This window comes from Tachyglossus aculeatus, chromosome 2 (assembly GCF_015852505.1).
Source record: "Tachyglossus aculeatus isolate mTacAcu1 chromosome 2, mTacAcu1.pri, whole genome shotgun sequence".
In the NCBI taxonomy this organism is placed as follows: Eukaryota; Metazoa; Chordata; class Mammalia; order Monotremata; family Tachyglossidae; genus Tachyglossus; species Tachyglossus aculeatus.
Window position 1 is genome coordinate 41,800,834 of NC_052067.1, and position 23,762 is coordinate 41,824,595.

Sequence of the window (23,762 nt, forward strand, 5' to 3'; positions counted from 1 at the left end):
AATTCAGCCAAGCCGAAAAGCGAGCAACCCTCAAAGTGAAACTTACCAACTGTACTGACACAAAAGGAAAGTCGCATTCACACACGCACATTCTGATCAGTTGACTTCCACTTCAACTATCACACAGTCTGCAGCATGGGCTCACTATTTCTAAGAGGCTGCTGCCACCACCACCACCAAAACAGAAAAAAATTCCCCAACTACAATACCGGGATTTCCAGAAATCTTATGAAGGGTTTCATTTTGATTCAGCTTTAACCAAGGTTTTCTAAGACATTTTCGCCGTGCTAAAAATGAGGGCTGTTCCATTTTTACCTCTTTGGAAAGGTAAGGAAAAATTTTCCAAGGTGCATGCTTCATTTACTCTTCTCACCCACAAATACTTTCAGGATAAATGGTATACTAAGTTATTTCTGAGCTCCCCCGGCCCGAACCTTTTCTTTGATCAGCGGTAAACATCTCCTGGCAGGCTCCTTAATAACAGGATTTCTGCCACTCAGTGGCAAGAGCCCTGTGACGTGTATTTCCAGACAAAACAGTAAACCCCCGACAAATTAGGGTCTTCGGGAGATCCAAATGCCATTGCCAAAGCGGACTCCATAAAGCTCAGCCTGACCAGCCACGGTTATGGGTTGGTGAGACAGGGAGGATGGTGGTGCCGTCTACAGTGATGGGAAAATCACAGGGAGGACAGATAAGGAGCTCTGTCTGGACACGTTAAGCTTGAGGTAACAGGAGGACGGCCAAATAGCGATGTCTTGAAGGCAGGAGGAAATGCAAGACTGTGGAGAGGGAAGAGAGAGATCAGGGCTGGACATGTAGATTTGGGAATCATTCATATAGAGGTGGTAGTTGAAGCCAGGGAAGCGAATGACTTCTCCAAGGGAGTGGGTGTAAATGAAGAATAGAAGGAAACCCAAAACTGAGCCTTGAGGGACCTCCAGAGTTAGGGGGTGGGAGGCAGAGGAGGAGCCCGCGAAGGAGACTGAGAATGAGCAGCCAGAGAGATAAGAGGCTTAACAAAAACTATAGAAAAAAACAAACTTCTGACTCCGCACAGCCATACGACAGTGTATCTCTTCCAAGCCTCAGATTCCCACCAAAGGAATGTTCTCTCCCAACTCCTCCACGGAAACTTCTCCTCACCAGCCCAGAGTTAAAGCATTGGACTTAGAAAACTCTGCCAAAGCTTTTCCAAGTTAAAGGGCTTAAAACTGAAAATGGACCTCCCTGCTCACTCCACACGAGAAAGGGCATTTCATAATTCGCTGGGTCTCTGAAGGTGACGACTATCGTGTTAGGGCAGCCGAGGCAGTGTGGCTCGTGGAACCAACCCATCGGCCCACTGAGAATTGAGAAGTTCTAACAAGTCCAACGTTTCTTTCCAGGGACAAGTTCTGAGTGAATGGTAATAAAGGTCAAATAAATTTCGACAATCTGAAAACGGACTCCATTTCTGATTAAAGAATTGCAGCCAATAGATCATTTTCTAAATCAGGCTAACAATAAAAACCGTCTTGATGGGGGCGGGGTGGGGGATGTCTCACTGAACTGATGACATCTGTCCGTTAGCCCTAAGCATTCCCATTTCTTCCCCAATTGCCTTTGATCTTTCCCACAAATATTAAGAGACCTATAAACAGAAGCAGTTCCATAGAGGCATTGCTCAGTTCAAAACTGATGGGGATTCTTGACACCTGATTTTTAAAACTGGTTCTAAAGAAAACATTACATAAGGGGAGGAACAAGTGAGATGGCAATTTGCTTTATGTTCACATGCTATCTCCCCCACCTTTCTCAGTCTTTCTGTCCTTTTGGGGAACCACATTAAACCATTCTCAAAAAAACAACCTAAACACAAAACTGACAAATTGACAAAATGCGTAAGCCAAAAAATTGATAGAAAACGGTAAATGCTTACCTGGTAGGGGGGATTCCTCTTTTGTTGAGATCGATCCGAACTTTCTCTCCTACATGTCTATAAATTTCCACGATAGCCGATATTGCTGCATCTCTCACCTGTCACAAAATTCAAAGATTTTCAAATTTGTTTTTAAAAATGGGGAATTTAAGAAAGTTTAAAGCCAAGCAGTGCATAACCATACGGGACGAAGTTAACATTTACATGAATTAAACTCAAATCCCACAGTTTCTTTAGACATTTGTTTGAAAATAAGCAAAAATCTTAATTGCAAAAGGGGTCCATAAATACATTTTAGAGGCTTTAAGAAATGAGTTTCTGATGGAAAGTTGTGGGTTTGTAAAATACAGCCAATGTTTCAAATCTGGAAATTTTTCCCTTGGATTTGTTGGGGTGCAATTGCTTTGAAGACATTAATTACACACTATCTCTATTAACAATAAATCAAGACTGAAAAGGGAAGCGGCTTTTCTTTGACATGCACATTTTTTGGAAAAACCATAATCTACTTTGGCCTTCCCTCGCCTCTAGTTCACCTAGAGCAATTCAAAAACATGAACCATTCCATCAAACAAGAAAGACAGCTAATATAAGAGGACTAAGAGAGAGAAGCAGCGTGGCTCAGTGGGAAGAGCCCGGGCTTTGGAGTCAGAGGTCGTCGGTTCAAATCCCGGCTCTGCCACTTGTCAGCTGTGTGACTTTGGGCAAGTCACTTCACCTCTCTGTGCCTCAGTTACCTCATCTGGAAAGTGGGGATTAAGACTGTGAGCCCCACGTGGGACAACCTGATCACCTTGTATCCCACCCCAGTGCTTCGAATAGTGCTTTGCACATAGCAAGCGCTTAATAAATGCCATTATTATTATTATTATGCAGTCCCCTAAGAAAATTTTACCTTTGCTTTAGGCAGGTGACAATATGTTTTGATAAGGTCGCCAAAAGCGTGCTCAGACATTACAACTTAAAATCACCTGAGTGAAAATACCATCCTTTCTTTAGAAGGGAAAGGTTTTCGGATGAGCTAGCCTGATTCCTCCTTCAGGTCTTGAGCTACGGGACTAAAATACGAGCCGGGGACAAACACTTAAAGCTCCTCCTCTAGACCGTAAGCGCCGGGATCGTGTCCACCAACTCTGTCGTACTTTTCCTGACGCTTAGTACAGTGCTCTGCACTCAGTAAGTGGTCAGTGATGACCGATTAACAGGGGTCTAGTGAGGCTGCGGCCTCTCAGGGTCGCACCTGGAGAGTTTCCAGTCCTCTACCAGTCTTGGCTATGGGAGGGAGTGTCAAGGAGAGGCCTACCCATTGCATTCCTAGCTCGGGCAGTGGCTAGCGAGTGGAAGGCAATCCGCTACAAGTCAAAACTCCCCCGTGCTGGGCAGCAGCAGCACGGGAGAGAGTCGAGGGCAGAGAGACGCGCGTTTCCTGCGAGGAAGGCGGCCGTGGTAAACCACTTCCGTGCTTTTACCAAGAAAACTCTCTGGATCCGCCACCAGAGCGACTGCAGATGGAGAGCGGGGCGTACCCGCGTATGGGTCGGAAACGACTCCACGGCGTCAGACGAGACAAGGGAAGCTGCAGTCCCTGAGGGACTTGGGCGGTGAAATCAGAACTGTTTGAAATGGCAAGGACCCAAGCTTCAGAGGGGATGACGCCCTTGAAAAGTACGACACGGTACGGGGAGAGACTGTGGGGAAGCAGTGGGAGTACCCTGTCAACTTCCCGTTACACCGTGGGGGGTGAGGAACCAGCGGCAAACTGAGGCCTTCTCAACTTCTAGGGAGCCGGGGAATGGGGGACGGGGCTGACACGAGGGGCCCCGAAACTTGGCTCGTCCAAACACAATGCTCTTGCATTTATGGTTATCCTAGCTGGGATATTTGGGGTCTCACCCTTCTCCATTTAGCCGTCAACAAATTCATCACTGGTATGTGAGCGCTTACGGCATGCACAGCAAGTAAGCACCATGTGGTCAGGGAACACATCTACTAACTTTATTCTACTGTAGTCTCCCAAGCGCTTGGTACAGCGCTCTGGACACAGGAAGCGCTCAATAAATACAACTGAATTAACAAATGAGTGAATACATTGCTCTGCATACAGTAAGCGTTCAATAAATAAGACTGATTAAGCGTCCCTCCCTTACTCTTTGACTCTGAGCCCCTTGTAGGACAGGGATTAGGTCTGATTTTCACTGGAGTGAGGTTTCTTGTGGCTCAGTGCAGTGCCCTGCACAAAGCACGATTTATTAAATACCTTTTCTAGAGGTGCCGAGTGATGGTATTTAAGGCCTAATCTACATAGAAAAAAAAATTCTTGGCGGCTAGGGATGAGTTTTCGTAAGAGACCTTGCTTCTGAACAGAAAACAAGCCTGGATTTGACTCCATGCCATTTCCCAAAGCACCCAATCCAAACCTCTACCCTCAGGGCTAGCCCTTCTGGGCTTTTGTACATATTTGTTACTCTATTTATTTATTTTACTTGTACATATCTATTCTATTTATTTTATTTTGTTAGTATGTTTGGTTTTGTTCTCTGTCTTCCCCTTTTAGACTGTGAGCCCACTGTTGGGTAGGGACAGTCTCTATATGTTGCCAACTTGGACTTCCCAAGCGCTTAGTACAGTGCTCTGCACACAGTAAGCGCTCAATAAATACGATTGATTGATTGATTGATTTTACTCAGTTTTTAGAAAACGCATCCACAACCAGCATTTTCTCTAACCTATCACTCTTCGCAGAGTACTGGAACCTCTATAGCCATTATCAAGTGCTTAGTACAGTGCTTTGCGTACAAACGTTCGGATACCCTTGATTAACACCGTGCCTCTCCACATCTCTACGGACATGACTACTAATGTCAGTAAAAAGCAGACACGGGATGTTCATTCTAAACTTAATCTATTTAGAGAAATTAATGAATGAAAAGTTCCTTACCTGACTGTTGGAATCTCCAAATAAGACGCACAAATGTGGGACCAACTTGCTGAGGATTAATGGTTGGGCACCATAGCTAAAAATATATTTTTTAACACGTCATTTTCACTTGAAAAAAAGATTCAGTTAAGAAATGAAATTTGAGGTTTAATTATAATGACACCCACAGTTCCAAGCAATCATTCTTCGGACCTCATTCAAGCCTTTGTGAACCAAACAAATATTTTCTGGCACCTTTTTACTCTTTCAAAGCCAACTTAAAGTTCATTCCCACCTCAATTATAAGGGAAACGGGCTGGAGGCAAATAAGGCACAGATGATTATTGACACACTGAGCAAATTACGTACTATACGAGAGACTACAGCATTTACGCAGTTATGAAAAATGTGAATTTTCCCCAAAAATAATCTAACTGCACAATTTTAGTCAAACATGCACAAGGACACTAGAAGGATAACTGCATAGGTCTTTATTGTACAAACATAGCATTCTTTCAAAACCTGTAAACTGCATTACACCAGGAGTCTCTCTCTAGGATTTTTTTTTCCATTATATTTGATTTAACTGATAGGTAAAATAGGAATATCCTCGCTCTAGGTGCGTTTATGGGGCTTCGGGGCATTGCTGCTTTGAAGGATGCCAAGGGAAGAGGGCATTGCTGGGCAAGGAAATAAGGAAAAGGCAGAAGACATGCAGAAAGGTAGGCAGGGGTGGGTTAGAAGTGGTGAAGAAAAAGAAAAAGACGGCAGGAGTTGAAGGGAGTATGGTCTATTGACTCTGGAGATCCGGGTTCGAGTCCCCGGTCCACTGCTGGCCTGCCATGTGACCGCCGCTTTTCTGCTGCTTGACCTTGGGTAAGTCGCTTGACTTCTCTGTGCCTCAGTTTCCTCATCTGTAAAATGGGGATTAAGACCATGAGCCCCATGTGAGACAAGGGACTGTGTCCAACCCTCTTATCTTCCATCTCCCCCTGAGCTTAGTACAATTCCTGGCACACAGTAAGCATTTAACATACCACAATTATTATTATTATTATTATGTGGCCTTCGGCAAGTCACTTCACCTCTCTGGTTCCCGGTTTCCTCAACCAGACGCATCACGGGCAGGGAACACATCTGCTAATTTTATTGTACTGTACTCTCCCAAGCGCTCAGTAAAGTACTCTGCTTCTAGTAAGCGCTCAATACAATTGATTGATAACTATAAAATGGGCATAAAACAGATTAGAAGTCTTGTGGGACAGGGACGGTGTCTGACCTCACAACCTCAAAAATACCCCAAGGTACTGAACGTTAAATACTAAATAAATGCCATTATTGACTTGATTACCTTATATCTTCCCCGGGTCTTAGAACAGTGCACGTGGAAAGCGCTTAAGTACTACAGTGATTATTCCTCCCCTCTAGACTGTAAGCTCGTTGGCAGGGAATGCGTCTACCATTATATTGTCCTCTCCCAAGCGCTTGGTTCAGGGCTCTGCACATGGAAAGCGCTCAATAAATATGAGTGATTGAACATTATTATTAGTAGTAGTATTATTAGTATTATTATTATTATTATTCAAGAGGTCTTGCCCGCTTGGCTCAGCTCGCCAGAATGAGCAGAGGTTTATCAGATCAAGTGGAAAATAAAGGGAAGCCCTCTTTACAGCTCCTTCAAACTGAAGGCTCTGAGCTTACGCAGCTGTTGCCTAGTCCTGCTACCTCTTAGACGCCTCCCTCTCGGGTCTTGGCTTCTTTAGCAGGGCTCAACGCCTCCCTCGCCCTAACTGTAACTAAAGTCTCCTTGGTCCTAAATTCTAACAAGAACTACATTGGCCAGGCTAGGAACATCGCCGCAATCCCCGAGCCACCCTCTCTGACGCAAAAGCTGCATTCGACTGGACTGCTGTCGCTACCGTTTCAGATTTCCCACAGTCTGCATTTTTAACCTTCTGAAATCTCCAGTGATAATGCACCCAATTCTCCGCAAAAAAATAGAAAATACATAATCATCACCATTTCAACTCATTAACTCCGGGAGGCCATCCCCGATTAATTTCTCCCTTCCCCAGTTTTATCCCACCCATCTGCTCTGCCCCAACCACGCTTTAGACGTGCGGGTGGAGAACGTGTCTACCCGTGCTTGCTCGGTTGCACTCTCCCAAGCGCTTAGGACGGTGCTCTGTACACCCAGTCGGCGCTTCAGAAATACCGCTGATTGATTTGTTTTCAAAGAACTGCCTGCTGCAACTTCACTATCCCGCGGAACTTGCGAGGAATTTTTCTGACCGAGCTGAAGGGGAGCAGAGGAGGAGAGAGGGAAGCGGGGGGAGAAGCTGCTGACAGACCGGTTGGGGAAGAAAGGAAGGAAAGCGCAGCGGGTTTGGTTTGAGTTGGCTGCCCATTCCAAACGCAACCGAGGGGAAAATTCAGGACCCACCGCCGAACCGGCGTCCCTGGCAGCAATTTCGAAGGCCCCTGCTGCTTGGATCTCCTTCTTTAGAGATTCCCAGGGTTGCAGCTGCTTAGGAAGCAGCTTCTGGGGGTGCCCAACCACCTAGGCATGGGGAGTAAGAAGCCTCAGCTCTTCCTTTGCCGCAGGTCGGGAGGAGGAGTGTTTCCGCATCAGGGCCACAGGCGGGAGGGGAAAGTTGCCCGTGTCCAGCCCGATTCAGCCTCGGCTGCTTCCTGAGTCCGTCAGGCTGTCTACATTTTTAGCAACAAAACAGCAAGACTGAAATGGATCAGGTCCCACACAGAGGAGATGGGCAGGAAGGGAATGGACGGGCCGTATCCAAAGCGCTTTGTACGGTGCTCTGCACACAGTGAACGCTCAATACACACGATCGGTTGATTGGTTTACTTTCCCAGGCATGCCTGCCGATGGAAATGTTCATTCATTCATTCATTCAATCGTATTTATTCAGCGCTTACTGTGTGCAGAGCACTGTACTAAGCGCTTGGGAAGTCCAAGTGTGTTCCACTAACTGCCGGTTTCCCCTTATCCGCAACAGTTCTTCCAGCCCTCGTAAAAAGGGTAAGAGGAGGATTTACTTGACGGTTTTTCACTACTAGATTAGTGTTATTACAATTCAAAATTATACTACTAAATTCTTTAAAAAAATATAGATTTTACCACTTTAAAATCCCTGGGAGGCAATGCGGCCACGTGGAAAGAACATGGGAGTGGGAGTCAGGGAACCTGGGTTCGGGCCCCAGCTCTGCCACCTGCCTGCTGGGTGACCGTGGGCAAGTCACTGAACTTCTCTGGGCCTCGGCTTCCTCATCAGTGAAGTGGGGATAGAACTGCTGTTCTTCCTCCCTCAGACTGCGAGACAGGGGTGTGTCCAGTCAAACTAACATCTCCCCCAGAGCTTAGAGGGGCTCGGCACCTAGCGAGTGCTTAATAAACACCACCGCCATCATTATAACCTCCTGACGTCAAGAAAAATCCATTCATACCCAAACACGCACACCCAAATCGACAAAAAGCCGCTTCGACGGGCTTGGAGAAAAAGTTCCTCGGTTCAGAATTCCCCGTTGAAGACCGGCTGTCATTTCCAAGGCTTTCCTGACATGGAGGGCTCATTCCATTAAACAGGGATTTACCCTCAAGCCCCCAGAACGGATCGGGGAGTGGGAGCCAAGCCATTACACGCCCAGTGACACTTGGCCTCCCCTGCTTTTTTCTTCCAAGCTTCCCAAGACACTCAACCCGCTGTAAGAGAAGCTTTATGGCCTAAAGGATAGAGCCCGAGGCTGGGAGTCAGAAGGACCTGGGTTCTAATCCCGGCTCCACCATTTGGCTGCTGCGACACCCTGGGCAAGCCACTTCACTTTCGTGCTGCAGTTACCTCATCTGTAAAATGGGGATGAAGACTGGGAGCCCCATGTGGGACAAAGACTGGGTCCAACCTGACTAGCTTGTAAATACCACAGTACTTAGTCTAGTGACTGGCACACAGTAAGTGCTAACAAAAAACAAAATCAAAAACAAACAACTCAGTCCCTTTAGTTCCCAGAGATAAAAAGCAGCAATAACAACAACAATGGTTCTTGTTAAGCAATTACTATGTGCCAAGCATTGTGTGAAGCACTGGGGTTCACAAGTTAATCAGACTGGGCAACAGTCCCTGCCCCACGTGGGGCTCACACTCTTACTCCCCATTTTACAGACGAGGGAACTGAGGGCCAGAGAAGTGAAGCGACTTGCCAAGGACACAGCACAGACAAGTGCTGGAGTCAGGATTAGAACCCAGGACCTTCTAACTCCCGGGCTCTATCCGTTAGGTCGCACTGTTTCTGCGGAAGCAGCTTTGGCAATGAGATGGCAGGGGCTCTTCCAGGAAATCCCTACTGGCCCTCACCCTCAGCACAGTCTCCGAAAAGCACATCCCATCGGACCGGGGCAGCTGCGATCCCTTGGCTCCGGAGCTCTGCCCCAGGACCCCAAGCCCACTTATTCTACATCTTGTTCGTGGGGGAGAAATAGAAAGGCAAACTGATGAATTGCATTTTATATAATCAAGCTTACGTGTTTAAAGTTGCGATCAGACACAAACACACGCCTTCTCGCGATCGGTAATTCTTGTGTTTAAAACCGACGGCCAGCTGCTCCCAAATGAACTGTTGAAAAAGAGAATTTCCATCAATAATTGAAAAATCAAGTTATTCTTCTCTTCCCCTTGTAAAAGCCCCACCCATGCTTCCCTTAAAAATGCCGCTTTTGCTTGCCGATTTGGTTTTCATTTTTACTCTCTAGCTCCCACTTCCCACCCTCAGTTGGGGGATTTTCCTTGTAGTTGCTATCTGTCCCAATTTGCTCGGTCCCCCTTTGTGCGTGTCTTAAAAATCCTTTCCCTTCAGAACTGTGCGTGCAGTGAACAGAAACGTGCCAATTTATATTCCTTAAACACCAGCTACTGAGGAGCTATGCCTGCACAGAACAACCTGTGATTGAGAGATTATCCCAGGGGAGGAGCTCAGAGGAGCAGCGTGGCTCAGTGGGAAGAGCACAGGCTTTGGAGTCAGAGGTCATGGGTTCAAATCCCGGCTCTGCCAATTGTCGGCTGTGTGACTTTGGGCAAGTCACTTAACTTCTCTGGGCCTCAGTTCCCTCATCTGTAAAATGGGGATTAAGACTGTGAGCCTGACGTGGGACAACCTGATCACCTTGTATCCCCCCAGCGCTTAGAACAGTGCTTTGCACATAGTAAGCGCTTAACAAATACCATCATTATTATTAATTTTTTAATTAAATCAAGGGTGGAATCAATACTCGCCGGGAAGTCCAGAGCGATGAGGCGTGTTTGCCAAAGCACACCTACTCAGCCCCACCGTAGAGTCCTCCTCAGGAACCTGAGACCCACACACCCATGGGATTGGCAGACTGTACCAAGACAGCAGCCCCACAGCACTCATGTAGCGATCCGTAATTTATTTATACTAAAAAAAGCCTCCAAGCGGCCTTCCTCTCCTCCTCCGAGAAGCCTTCCCTGACTAAACCCCCCTTTCTTCTTCTCCCACTCCCTTGTGTGTGTCACCCTGACTCGCTCCCTTTATTCGTTCCCCCATCCTAGCCCCACAGCATTTAAGGCCACATCTCTATTTCTATTAATGTCCATCTCCCCCTCTAAACTGTAAACTCGCTGTGGGCCGGGAATGCGTCTGTTCTATTGTCCTGCTGTAGTCTCCCCAGCGCTTAGTACGGCGCTCTCCACAGAATAAGCGCTCATTAAATCGACTGGACCGACTATTGGGAGCGGCCAGGCCCCAGCCGTGTCCTGCTGACCCTGCTGCCCTCCTGGCTTGGCCCCTCGGGGAGCCCCAGGCAATCAATCAATCAATCGTATTTATTGAGCGCTTACTGTGTGCAGAGCGCTGGACTAAGCGCTTGGGAAGTACAAGTTGGCAACATAGAGAGACGGTCCCTACCCAACAGTGGGCTCACAGTCTAAAAGGGGGAGACAGAGAACAAAACCAAACACACTAACAAAATAAAATAAATAGAATAGGTATGTACAAGTAAAATAAATAAATAAATAAATAAATAAATATAAATAGATAGATGGATGGATGGATAGATAGATAGATAAATAGATAGATAAATAAATAAATAATAAATGAATGAATGAACAAATAAACAATCAGAGTAATTAATATGCATAAATAAATAAGCAAATAAATAAACAAATAGATGGATAGATGAATAAATAAACAAATAAACAAATAAGTAAATAGATAGATTGATAGATAAATAGATAGACGGATGGATAAACAAATAAACAAACAAACAAATAAACAGATGGATAGATAAATAAATGAATAAATAAATAAATAAGTAAATAGATGGCTGGATAGATAAATAAATAAAGATAGATAGATAGATAAATAGATAAATAGACAAACAAACAAATAAACAGATAAATAAATAGAGTTAGAAATATGCATAAATAAATAAACAAATAAATAAGTAAATAGATAGATGGATGGATAGATAGATAGATAGATAAATAAATATGTAGCAGTCCTCTGCATATGAGGCAGTCCTCTGCAGGCTGACAGCAGACTGAGGGGATAAATAAATAAACAAACAAACAAATAAATAGATGGATAGATTAATAAATGAATAAACAAATAAATAAGTAAATAGATATATGGATAGATAAATGGATAGATAGATAAATAAACAAACAATCAAATAAATAAACAAATAAACAAACAAATGAATAAATAGATGGATAGATAAATAAATGAATAAACAAATAAATAAGTAAATAGATGGATGGATAGATAAATAAATAAAGATAGATAGATAGATAAACAAACAAACAGAGTTAGAAATATGCATGCATAAATAAATAAGTAAATAGATAGATGGATAGATAAATAGATAGATAGATAGATAGATAGAGTAATAAATATGTAGCAGTCCTCTGCATATGAGGCAGTCCCCTGCAGGCTGACAGCAGACTGGGGGGAGCAGTTCCCACCCATCCCGCCGCACCCCAGATCAGCAAGGGCCGAAGCCCGGCTTAGCCGCAGCGGGGCTCCAACCGACCCGCGTCTGCACGCGCTCGTCGGGCACTTTCCGGACGACCTGGAAACGCAAACCAACTAGTTTCCCCTCCTCCTAGAATGCAGGACTTCGGGATTTCACACCCCGGCCCTGTCGCACGGACACAGGTACCGGCTTTACCCACGCAGGCTCGGCCCCTGTCCACGCCGCAATTTCCAACTGAGAGAAAGACGGAATTTCGACCTCTCCAGAAGAGCAGCTATCCCCTTAGCTTTAACAGCCTTCAGGGCTTCGCTGTCATTAAAACCCCAGTTGTCTAGTATGGCTTTAGCGAGACTTCACATCGCCTAGTAACTGCCGCACAGAGTTACAGGCCCCAGAATTTTTCATCATTCCATAATTCTGCTGGTCTACTGAAACACTACAGAAGGCTTCCATCATCATCAATCGTATTTATTGAGCGCTTACTGTGTGCAGAGCACTGTACTAAGTGCTTGGGAAGTACAAGTTGGCAACATATAGAGACAGTCCCTACCCAACAGTGGGCTCACAGTCTAAAAGGGGGAGACAAAACCAAACATACTAACAAAATAAAATAAATAGAATAGATATGTACAAGCAAAATAAATAAATAGAGTAATAAATATGTACAAACATATATACATATATACAGGTGCTGAGGGGAAGGGAAGGAGGTAAGATGGGGGGGATGGAGAGGGGGACGAGGGGGAACAACAAAATACTATGTGTGCCATGTGTGTGACAGTGAATTCTTTTTGAGGTACTAGAATAGAGAAAAAGTTTCCCCGGTCTTAAAGGCAACCATCGCAAATGGATTCAATAGGGTGACGTATTAAAAAAAAAAAAAATCTCCTGGCGATGGATTCTTGATACGTCTCTCATTCAGAGCCCAATTTATTTCTACTCTATTAACTCACCTCGTTACTTCAGGACAGACTATTTCCCCGCGCATGTAAAATACTAATCACATTATTATTGTGCACGCCATAAATGTTACAGCTCTAACGATCTGCCTGTAGGCAGGGTCCCGAGGCAATAAAAAAATATTTGTCGGCATCAAGCTGACAGTTTCCTTGTCCCTTTTTTTCTTTTAATCTAGCCTGTGTGTCTGACTTGGCAGGTGGGTGGAATATTTCTAAACTGGACGACCAAAGTGCTTCAACATTAAGAGATGACAGTAGAACTCCCAAGGATATGCCTACCATTGGTGGGGCTGCTTGGTCCATTAACTTCAATATCAAATTCTGGGATTGTTCTCGAACTTGATCTTTGGCATCTCCCATTCGATCAATCAAAGCTAGAAGAACTGAAGGGAAGGAGAGAAAAATGGACCGCGTTTATGACAATGTACGGCACTACGATATCGCATCACATTTTTTTCAGAATAATAAGAATTGAGGTATTTGTTAAGTGCTTACTAAGTGCCTCTAGTGCTGGGGTGGACAACAAGCAAAATGGGGTTGGACACAGTCCCTGTCCCACATGGAGCTCCGTCTCCAACGCCATTTTACAGATGAGGGAACCGAGGCATAGGGAAGTGAAGCAACTTGCCCAAGAAAACACAGCAGACAAGTGGCAGAGCCCCGCGGGATGAGAACCCATGACCTTCTGACGTGCTCTTTCCGCTACCCCACCACCTTTCTAGCCAAAAAGCGCAGTGCAAACGTGTTAGGGGAAAACTGAATGAACAAGGAACCCCCGGCATAGCATTTTCTGTTTAGCTTAATCCTGAAGTGCAGCAATTTGAGGCCAAGACAACACAATGTTTACAGTTGTCCCTGATTACGTTTTCTGATAACTAAAGGCCGATCCACCTCCTAGAATTCAGATATCGTTCACAGCTGCTGACTTAGAACGGGCCTGCTGCCAGAAAAGGTGAGGTCTGGGACGTAAACCCATCGGCACCTCCCCTCTTCGTCATCCAAATACTCAGGTGTCCCTCCTCATTCAACTGTGAACCCCAAATAGCGCTTAATACAGTGGCTGGCACATGGTAAACGCTTAATACGTACCATAATTATTATAAGACAGGGACTGTGCCTGGCCCTGTTGATCTTCTATCTACCCCAGCGCTTAGTGCAGGGCTCGACACTGAGTAGGGGCTCAACAAATACTCCCCGAATATTTCAGACACCAAATTCATTCATTCAATTGTGTTTATTGAGTGCTTGATGTGTGCAGAGCACTGTATTAACTGCGAAATCGATCAAACCAAAATTCTGATCCTAAAAAGGGGAGGAGACTGTGAGCCTTTCCGAAAAATGTACGAACTTGAGTGAAAAACGGTCCTTACCTACATTATCTGAAGCTGGAGGAGGAAAATCAGTCTCTAGCAGCAACTTTAACTTGGGAAATACATCTAATTAAGGTAGCAATAGAGGGGCTATCTTTTTAAAAAAAAAAACCGTACCTGTTAAGTGCTTATTCTGTGTCAAACACCGTTCTAAGTGCTGGGAAAGGTACCAGTTAAGTCAGACCCAGTTCCTGTCATAAATGGGGTTCACATTCTAGGGAAGCGGCGTGGCTCAGTGGAAAGAACACGGGCTTTGGAGGTCGTGGGTTCAAATCCCGGCTCGGCCAATTGTCAGCTGTGTGACTTTGGGCAAGTCACTTCACTTCTCTGTGCCTCAGTTCTCTCATCTGTAAAATGGGGATGAAGACTGTGAGCCCCCTGTGGGACAACCTGATCACCTTGTAACCTCCCCAGTGCTTAGAACAGTGCTTGGCACATAGTAAGTGCTTAATGCCATCATTATTATTAGTAGTAGTAGTAAGGAGGAGGGAGAACACATATCCCCATTTCACAGTTGAGGAAACTGAAGGCCAGAGAAGCGAAGTGACTTGCCCCAGGTCACATAGCAATCAACCGGCAGAACCAGGATTGGAACCCAGGTCCTTCCGACTCCCAAGGCCTGTGCTCTCTCCACCAGGCAGCACTGCTTCTACTGACAGAGCTGGTAAACGGGCCCCCGGCCCACAACACCCTTACAGTCTAGACGGGGAGAAGGTGTCCGATAACACAGCCCAAAGTTTCGGGTGGCTGTGGAAGCAAACTGCATTTGGATTGGAACCGATGAACGTCCTTAGCTTTCAGAAATTAGGGGCGACGACCGTTTTTAAAGCGCACATAATGGCCCTCACTTGTATTGACTAAAGTGAGGGAGGAAAGACAGGCACCCGGTTGACAATCCAAACTAGGTTGTCTCCACGGCCTAAATCTGCTGAGCGAACCCACTTTCTTAGTGGGAAGGCCAGACCAGCTTGCCTTGGGCTGACGTAATTCCCTTTCACCCCCTAAAACGTTTCGGGCATCAGCAAAGCATAATAAAGCAGTTCATTTCAGCTTCTCATCTGTCGCCTGAGCTCACGGAAGGGTGACATGGCTTCTGGCAGCATACCCTGGGCAGCGTGGTCTGACTGGAAACTCACGATCACCGCCCTCCAAAGCTGCTACTGTTGCTCCGACACAACACTGTTGCCTAGGAAATCGAATGCATTTCCTTTTGCCCTTTTGGCCTTTTCATAAAGATCACTAATGTGGGCTCCAGGGTCTCGATAATAGGGTATTATTTCCCAAATTGCCCGCTATCCTCGATTGTGAGGAACTGAGAAAAACAGGGAGCTTATAAAGCTATTTCTCCCTGTTCTTCCTCCAGAAAAACAGTTAGACTTGTCCATAAAATAATAAAAGTCATTACATGCTTTGGCTGCATAATATATGCAAATCCATTAATCGCACAGAAGCAGCTTTTACTAGAATCTATGAAATACCGTAGTCTTGAAAACGCTTAACTAGGCAAAGAAGTACTATTTCAAGGGACCTGGAGGTCAAAATTCTAGCATTTTTAAGTGAATAGGGAATTTTACTTCAGGGCATTTTCAAGGCTCTGGTTTTGCGGTGGTCAGCACCGCATTTTAAATAATATATTTGGGCATTAACACACCACCTCGATTTTATTTTGTATCTGTTAAGCACTTACTATGAGCCAGGCACTGTTCTAAGCACTGAGGTAAATACAGGCTCATCAGGTTGGACGCAATCTATATCAATCAATCAATCGTATTTATTGAGCGCTTACTGTGTGCAGAGCACTGTACTAAGCGCTTGGGAAGTCCAAGTTGGCAACATACAGAGACAGTCCCTACCCAACAGTGGGCTCACAGTCTAAAAGGGGGAGACTTTGGGGCTCACAATCTTCGTCCCCCTTTTCCGGATGAGGTAACTGAGGCCCAGAAAAGTAAAGTGACTTGCACAGGGTCACACAGCAGACAAATGGCAGAGCGGGGATTAGAACTCAAGTCCTTCTGTCTTCCAGGCCCGTGCTCTACCCACTAGGCCATGCTGCTTGCGAATAACCCAATTCCATTTCTACCCAAATAAAAATAAAGCGATTTGTTAAAAGTAGCATGTGGGGCAAAATCTAAAGGGCCCCAACATACTGGTTAGTACTTTAAGTTTTCCCAGTAAAGCAGTTTCGATACTTCCCCAGACTGTAAGCTCGTTGTGGGCAGGGAATGCATCTGTTACATTGTTGTGTCTTATTCTCCAAGCGCTTAGTGCAATGTTCTGCACCCAGAAAGTGCTTAATAAATAGTACTGATTGATTAGTAGTCAATGATTGGTCCCGCCGTCGACCTCCGGCCCACGTCCTCCCCCTGGCCTGGAATGCCTTCCCTCTGCACATCCACTAAGCTAGCTCTCTTCCTCCCTTCAAGGCCCTACTGAGAGCTCACCTCCTCCAGGAGGCCTTCCCAGACTGAGCCCCCTCCTTCCTCTCCTCCTTCCCCTCCCCACAGCCCCCGTATATATGTTTGTACAGATTTATTACTCTATTTCACTTGTACATATTTACTATTCTATTTAATTTTGTTATATGTTTTGTTGTCTGTCTCCCCCTTCTAGTCTGTGAGCCCGTTGTTGGGTAGGGACCGTCTCTGTATGTTGCCAACTTGGAATTCCCAAGCACTTAGTACAGTGCTCTGCACACAGTAGGTGCTCAGTAAATACAATTGAATGAATGAATGATTACACGGTGAGACTTGGAATAACTGAGTGAATGAATGAATGACTACAGACTTGGTATAACTGAGTGAGGAGGGGACATACTGCAGAACAACTGGCTTGTCTAGATAAAATCAGGCAGAAAACATACAATGGTCTCAGTGGATATTCATTAACTTATTTGATCAACTGCTACTTCCTCTCTTTGGGTATGGCTTTCATCAACATCAATCGTATTTATTGAGCGCTTACTGTGTGCCCACTGTTGGGTAGGGACTGCCTCTATATGTTGCCAATTTGTACTTCCCAAGCGCTTAGTACAGTGCTCTGCACATAGTAAGCACTCAATAAATACAATTGATGATGATGATGATGCAGAGCACTGTACTAAGTGCTTGGGAAGTGCAAGTTGGCAACATATAGAGACGGTCCCTACCCAACAGATGACCAAAACCTACGCTACACAGTAAAAGTGATCACCTCAGGTATAGCCTTAAGTGCAAATCAACCCAAATTAAAAGGGTCATTTCAACCGACAAGCATCCAACTGCCCTGGTATCTACCCCAGTGCTTAGTATGGTGCCTGGTACATAGTGAGCGTTTAACAATTAATGATATCCAACAGGTTTTCTTCCACATCCTGGATCCCGAAATTTCCATCCCTGTCCTGGTACCGTATCCAACCTCGGTACTTCTTTTTTCAGGGTTACACTGGGCTGCTTTCTGATCAGGTCTCACCCTATCAATTGGGTCAAACGCCTCGCCAGAAAAAGAGAAAGTGGGTTGAAAGGACAAGAAGCAGCCAAACGCGGAAGGGAGTTTGAGAAGATGAGGGTAGGGGGGAGAGGACGTATAGAGCGACCTGACCAGACTGCTGCGACTGACGTCGAAGAATACTCGTGCCTGAGTGGAAATGAGTAAAAAGGGAGAATAAAAGGGAGAAATGGAGCAAGAGAGGAGAAAGGGAAAAATCAAAGTAAAAGCAATAGGGGGGCATGCGGGTCTTATCCTATATATATGTATATATGTTTGTACATATTTATTACTCTATTTATTTCTCTTACTTGTACATATCTATTCTATTTATTTTATTTTGTTAATATGTTTGGTTTTGTTCTCTGTCTCCCCCTTCTAGACTGTGAGCCCGCTGTTGGGTAGGGACTGTCTCTATGTGTTGCTGACTTGTACTTCCCAAGCGCTTAGTACAGTGCTCCGCACACAGTAAGCGCTCAATAAATATGATTGATTGATTGATTGATTGAAAGTTGGAGGTGAGCTAAAAAGGAATAAGAAGAAGATGAGGAAGAGACCAAGAGAAGGTAAGAGAAGGGGCTCAACCAAACAAGAGGACGCTCAGACAGGTGAAACTTAGCTCTAACAACATTAGAATGAATTGGGGAGCAGCGTGGCTCAGTGGAAAGAGACCAACCCCGGGAGTTGAAAAGATGTGGGCTTTAATCCTCGCTCCGCCACTTGTCTGCTGTGTGGCCTTGGGCAAGTCGCTTAACAACCCTGTGCATCAGTGTCCTTAATTGCAAAATGGACATTCAATATCTGTCCTTCCTCCTGCACTGCGAGCTCAATGAGGGACAGAGACTGTTTCCGACTTGACTAACTGGTATCTCCCTCGGCGCCTAGAGCAGTGCATAGCACATAGTAAGTGCTTCACAAATACCATAATTAAAAAAATAAAAACAATACAGCACAAAGAAAAAGTTCCCCGTCAATGGCCAGCAAAAAGAAGAATGGTCCCACTGGCTGAAAAAGAAGAGGAGCCAATTTCCTGAAGACGAAAAAATCCAGACTCGCTGGTGGGCTGGGAACTTGTCAGCTAGTTCTGGTGTATTGTACTCTCCCAAGCGCTTACTACACTGCTCTGCACATAGTACGCACTCAATAAACACCACTGATTGACTGGTTCCAGCCAGCAGAATCAGGAAATGACCTGAAGACCATTTCCAAAGCAAAGTTCATCCTGTAGTCTAATTGGGTGGCTTACCCACTTTCGGGGAAGAAGCACCCTTTCCAAACCATTTTTCTGGAATCATCATGAGGAATAACATAATAATAATAATAGTATTTATTAAGAGCTTACTACACATCAGGCACTATTGGACACCGTCCCCGTCACATACAAGACTACCAGTCAATCAATCAATCAATCGTATTTATTGAGCGCTTACTGTGTGCAGAGCACTGTACTAAGCGCTTGGGAAGTACAAGCTGGCAACCTTCAAAGACAGTCCCTACCCAACAGTGGGCTCACAGTCTAAAAGGGGAAGACAGAGAACAAAACCAAACATACTAACAAAATAAAATAAATAGAATAGATAGGTACAAGTAAAATAGAGTAATAAATATGTACAAACATATATACCAGTCTTAAGGATTCACACATACTATAGCTTCCTCTTCATGTAAGAAAAGGGCAGCACTCCCGATGGTACTTTGAAATATAAAACAAGTTGAAAGTATGTGTTTCCAACTTACCCGTTGCTATATATGATTTAAATCGCGTTGATAGTCTGTCTAAAAAGGCACTTAGAACATCTAATCCAAGTAAGGCCACCTGTTAAAAAAAAAAAACAACAACAAAACAAGTATTTATATATGCAGTCAAATCATTGGCCAGTTCCTTAATAACCCATTCAAATCACTGTCCTAAATCAGAGATGCCCAAGTCCAGATTTCTCTCTTTCTCTCCTTTTTTTTTAAAAATGGTAGTAAGCATTTACTATGTGCCAAGCACTGTACTAAATGCTGGGGTAGATTCAAGCTAGTCCGTTTGGTCACAGACCATGCCCCAAATGGGGCTGACAGTCTTAATCACTATTTTACAGGTGAGGGAACTGAGGCACAGAGACTTGCCCAAAGCACACAGCAGACAAGTGGGAGAGCCGGGAATTAGAACCCAGGTCCTCTGACTCTCAGACCGGTGCTCTATCTACTAGAGAAGCAGCGTGGCTCAGTGCAAAGAGCACAGGCTTTGGAGTCAGAGGTTGTGGGTTCAAATCCCGGCTCCGCCAATTGTTGGCTGTGTGACTTTGGGCAAGTCACTTCACTTCTCTGTGCCTCAGTTCCCTCATCTGGAAAATGGGGATTAAAACTGTGAGCCCCCACGGGACAACCTGATCACCTTATAACCCCCACCCAGCGCTTAGAACAGTGCTCTGCACACATAGTAAGCACTTAATAAATGCCATTATTATTATTATTACTAGGCAAGGCTGCTCTACGCTGGTTCCCGATTCCAGCTCTGCCACTTGTCTGCTGAATGGCCATGGGCAAGTCACAACTTCTCCGTTCCTCGGTTTCCTCACCTATGAAAATGGAGGTAAGACACCTGTTCTCTCTCCTTTGGACTGTCAGCCCAGGGACTGTGCTTGATTTTGTTTATAATGTACCTATCCCTGCACTGAATACAGTGCTTGTGAGCCCGTTGTTGGGTAGGGTACGTCTCTATATGTTGCCGACTTGTACTTACCAAGCACTTAGTACAGTGCTCAATAAATACGATTGAATGAATGAGTGCTTGGCACATAATAAGAACTTAACAAATACCCCAATTATGAGAAGTCCCTAGACTTTGCAGCTAACCTTCTCACTGGGCCTCATTCTCGCCTGTCCCGCTGTCAACCCCTGGCCCACGTCCTCCTTCTGGCCTGGAATGTCCTCATCATCATCATCATCATCAATTGTATTTATTGAGCCCTCCCTCCTCACATCTGCCAAACCAGCTCTCTTCCCCCCTTCAAAGCCCTACTGAGTGCTCACCTCCTCCAGGAGGCCTTCCCAGACTGAGTCCCCCTTTTCCTCTGCTCCGCTTCCCCTCCCCATCGTCCCTACTCTCTCCCTCTGCTGTACCCCCTTCCCCGCCCCACAACACTGGTGTACTTTGGACCTATTACTCCACTTATTTTATTAATGATGTGTACATATCTATAATTCTATTTTTATCTATTTTGGTGATACTGACACCTGTCTACTTGTTTTGTTGTCTGTCTCCCCCTTCTAGACTGTGAGCCTGTTGTTGGGTAGGGATTGTCTCTGTTGCCGAACTGTACTTTCCAAGTGCTTAGTACAGTGCTCTGCACATAATAAGTGCTCGATAAATACGACTGAACGAATGAATGAATACCATTGTTTGACTGAGGGACCTCAAACCCTGCTCAAAGCAGAACTGTTTCGGTACCAACTTCATCCGACGACTGCTTATCAGAATCGATCATTTTGAGCGACTGCTTTCTGTGTGCAGAGCACGATCCTAAGCGCTTGGGAAAGCACAGTGCAACAGGTTTGGAAGACATGATCTCTGCCCGTGAGGAGCTTGCGATCTACAGGGGAAGACAGAAGTTAAGGCAGATTGGGGATAGCAGAAATAGAGAGTACGAATATTTACAATTATCGTAAGGCGGGGGCGAGCAGCAAAGTGCTTAAGTTCACAGCCAACACAGAGGAGAGAGCGGACAGGGAAGAGAGAGGGCTCCGTCTGGGAAGGCCTCTTGGAGGAGATGTGATTTTAGCAGGGTTTTGAAAGGAGGGGAGAGGGCTGGATTAAGGAATATGAAGTGGGAGGGGAGTTCTGGGCCAGAGGGAGAATTTGAGCAAGGGGTCGGTGGCGGGATAGACAAGATTGAGGTACAGAGAGTAAGTCAGGGGCGTGGAGTGTGTGGGTTGGGTTGTAATAGGACATCACCAAGCTTAGATAGGAGGGAGAGGGCTTTAAGTTCACACTGGAAATATGGCATTTCTCCATGACTTCTACAGTACATTCTCTTGGACATCGGTAAAACTGAAAGATTTCATCAATCATCATCATCATCATCAATCGTATTTATTGAGCGCTTACTATGTGCAGAGCACTGTACTAAGCGCTTGGGAAGTACAAATTGGCAACATATAGAGACAGTCCCTACCCAACAGTGGGCTCACAGTCTAAAAGGGGGAGACAGAGAACAAAACCAAACATACTAACAAAACAAAATAAATAGAATAGATATGTACAAATAAAATAAATAAATAAATAGATAGATAGATAGATAAATAAATAAATAAATAGAGTAAAAAATATGTACAAACATATATACATATATAAAGGTGCTGTGGGGAAGGGAAGGAGGTAAGATGGGGGGGATGGAGAGGGGGATGAGGGGGAGGGGAAGGAAGGGGCTCAGTCTGGGAAGGTCTCCTGGAGGAGGTGAGCTCTCAGCAGGGCCTTGAAGGGAGGAAGAGAGCTAGCTTGGAGGATGGGCAGAGGGAGGGCATTCCAAGCCCGGGGGATGACGTGGGCCGGGGGTCGATGGTGGGACAGGCGAGAGTGAGGTACGGTGAGGAGATTAGCGGTGGAGGAGCGGAGGGTGCGGACTGGGCTGTAGAAGGAGAGAAGGGAGGTGAGGTAGGAGGGGGCGAGGGGATGGACAGCCTTGAAGCCCAGGGTGAGGAGTTTCTGCCTGATGCGCAGACTGATTGGTAGCCACTGGAGATTTTTGAGGAGGGGAGTGATATGCCCAGAGCGTTTCTGGACAAAGATAATCCGGGCAGCACTTTAGGACTTTTCACTGGAATGGAAAGGCAGTAGTTGTCCAACAGTTAGATTTATAGGATTCAATCAATCAACAAAATCCCTCTGCATTTTAGCCCTGGCCCCTAGAGATCGCAGACCAATGTTTTAGGGGAATTCCACTTTAAATCATCTTTCTGATTTAAAAGGGATCTGCTATCTTAATGCTCACGTATAAATCACACACTTGGGAGGGGAGGAATTTTTCCTCCAATTAAGCCAAAGAAAACCACAAAGTAACTGCTTCCTGTCATATTCCGTTCTCCTGTTATGAACTTCAGAATTCAAACCCTATTCCAAAAAGGAGTTACCCTCTGGATTGTTTCATATTAATGAATGGAAAGTTACACCAATTGACAAAATACAAGGCTATTTTCCAGACTGTTTCAACTACCCGAAGTGCGGCAGTTCACGCGGACTACCCCCAAGTACGCCACTACCAACCCAAGATTCCAGGTGAAATCCAAGTTCCTATCCGAATATTGAGGACAGAATGGTTCCGTGTAGTCCTGGGGCTCAGCTTGGCCAGGCGGGGTTTTCCCAACTTCTGTGTATCTACCTCAACTATTATCAATCAGAAATAAATAATACTTAACAACGGTTCCGTTACGTGCTTCCTATGTGCCAAGCGCTGGGATACATACATGTTAATCAGGTTGGCAGGCCCTAAGCGCCCCTTGGGGATCACACTCAATCCCCATTTTACAGACGAGGGAATGGAGGCCCAGGAGTGAAGCGACTTGCCCAAGGTCACACGGCAGACATCTGGTGGAGCCGGGAGTAGAACTCAGGTCCTTCCGGGTATTTATCGCGTGCTTACTGTGTGCAGAGCACTGTACTAAACATTTGGGAGAGGACAATATAACAGGATTGGCAGGAGGATCCCTGCCCACGATGAGTTCACAGTCTATAAAGAGAGAAAACTTCCAAACTGTGTATCCGAAGACAGAGAACCCACAAAAAATGCCATCACTAAATCAGGCCAAACTGTCCCTCCTGCAGCCTCCAGCCATGGCAATAGGATACTTAGAAGAACGATGTGGTGTGTGACGGCAATGCGTCTGCAACACTGTTACACCGTATTCTTCCAAACGCTTAGTACAGTGCTATGCACGCAGTAAGTGCTCAACAAATACAACCGATTGATGGCCGCCATCCTCGACCTAATGACTGAAGCACAGTATCGTCCCAAACTTTCCCCTTATTAAGGGCATTTATCCAATAATGGATCCAAACCTACCTCATCATCATCATCAATCGTATTTATTGAGCGCTTACTGTGTGCGGAACACTGGACTAAGCGCTTGGGAAGTACAAGTT

General features: G+C 45.3%; 1 protein-coding gene across 29 annotated transcripts in view; it reads right to left on the minus strand.

The window, feature by feature from the left end:
• CLASP2 (cytoplasmic linker associated protein 2) overlaps positions 1–23,762 on the minus strand; it is a 229,824-nt gene that overhangs the window by 173,871 nt on the left and 32,191 nt on the right. For all 29 annotated transcript variants that reach the window (XM_038767129.1, XM_038766976.1, XM_038767065.1 and 26 more), the window contains exons 2-6: positions 19,373–19,451; positions 13,083–13,186; positions 9,376–9,467; positions 4,860–4,935; positions 1,922–2,019 (exon numbers count right to left, since the gene is read on the minus strand). In XM_038767129.1, the coding sequence (XP_038623057.1) occupies positions 1,922–2,019; positions 4,860–4,935; positions 9,376–9,467; positions 13,083–13,186; positions 19,373–19,451 (449 nt within the window). The remainder of the gene's footprint in view (positions 1–1,921; positions 2,020–4,859; positions 4,936–9,375; positions 9,468–13,082; positions 13,187–19,372; positions 19,452–23,762) is intronic.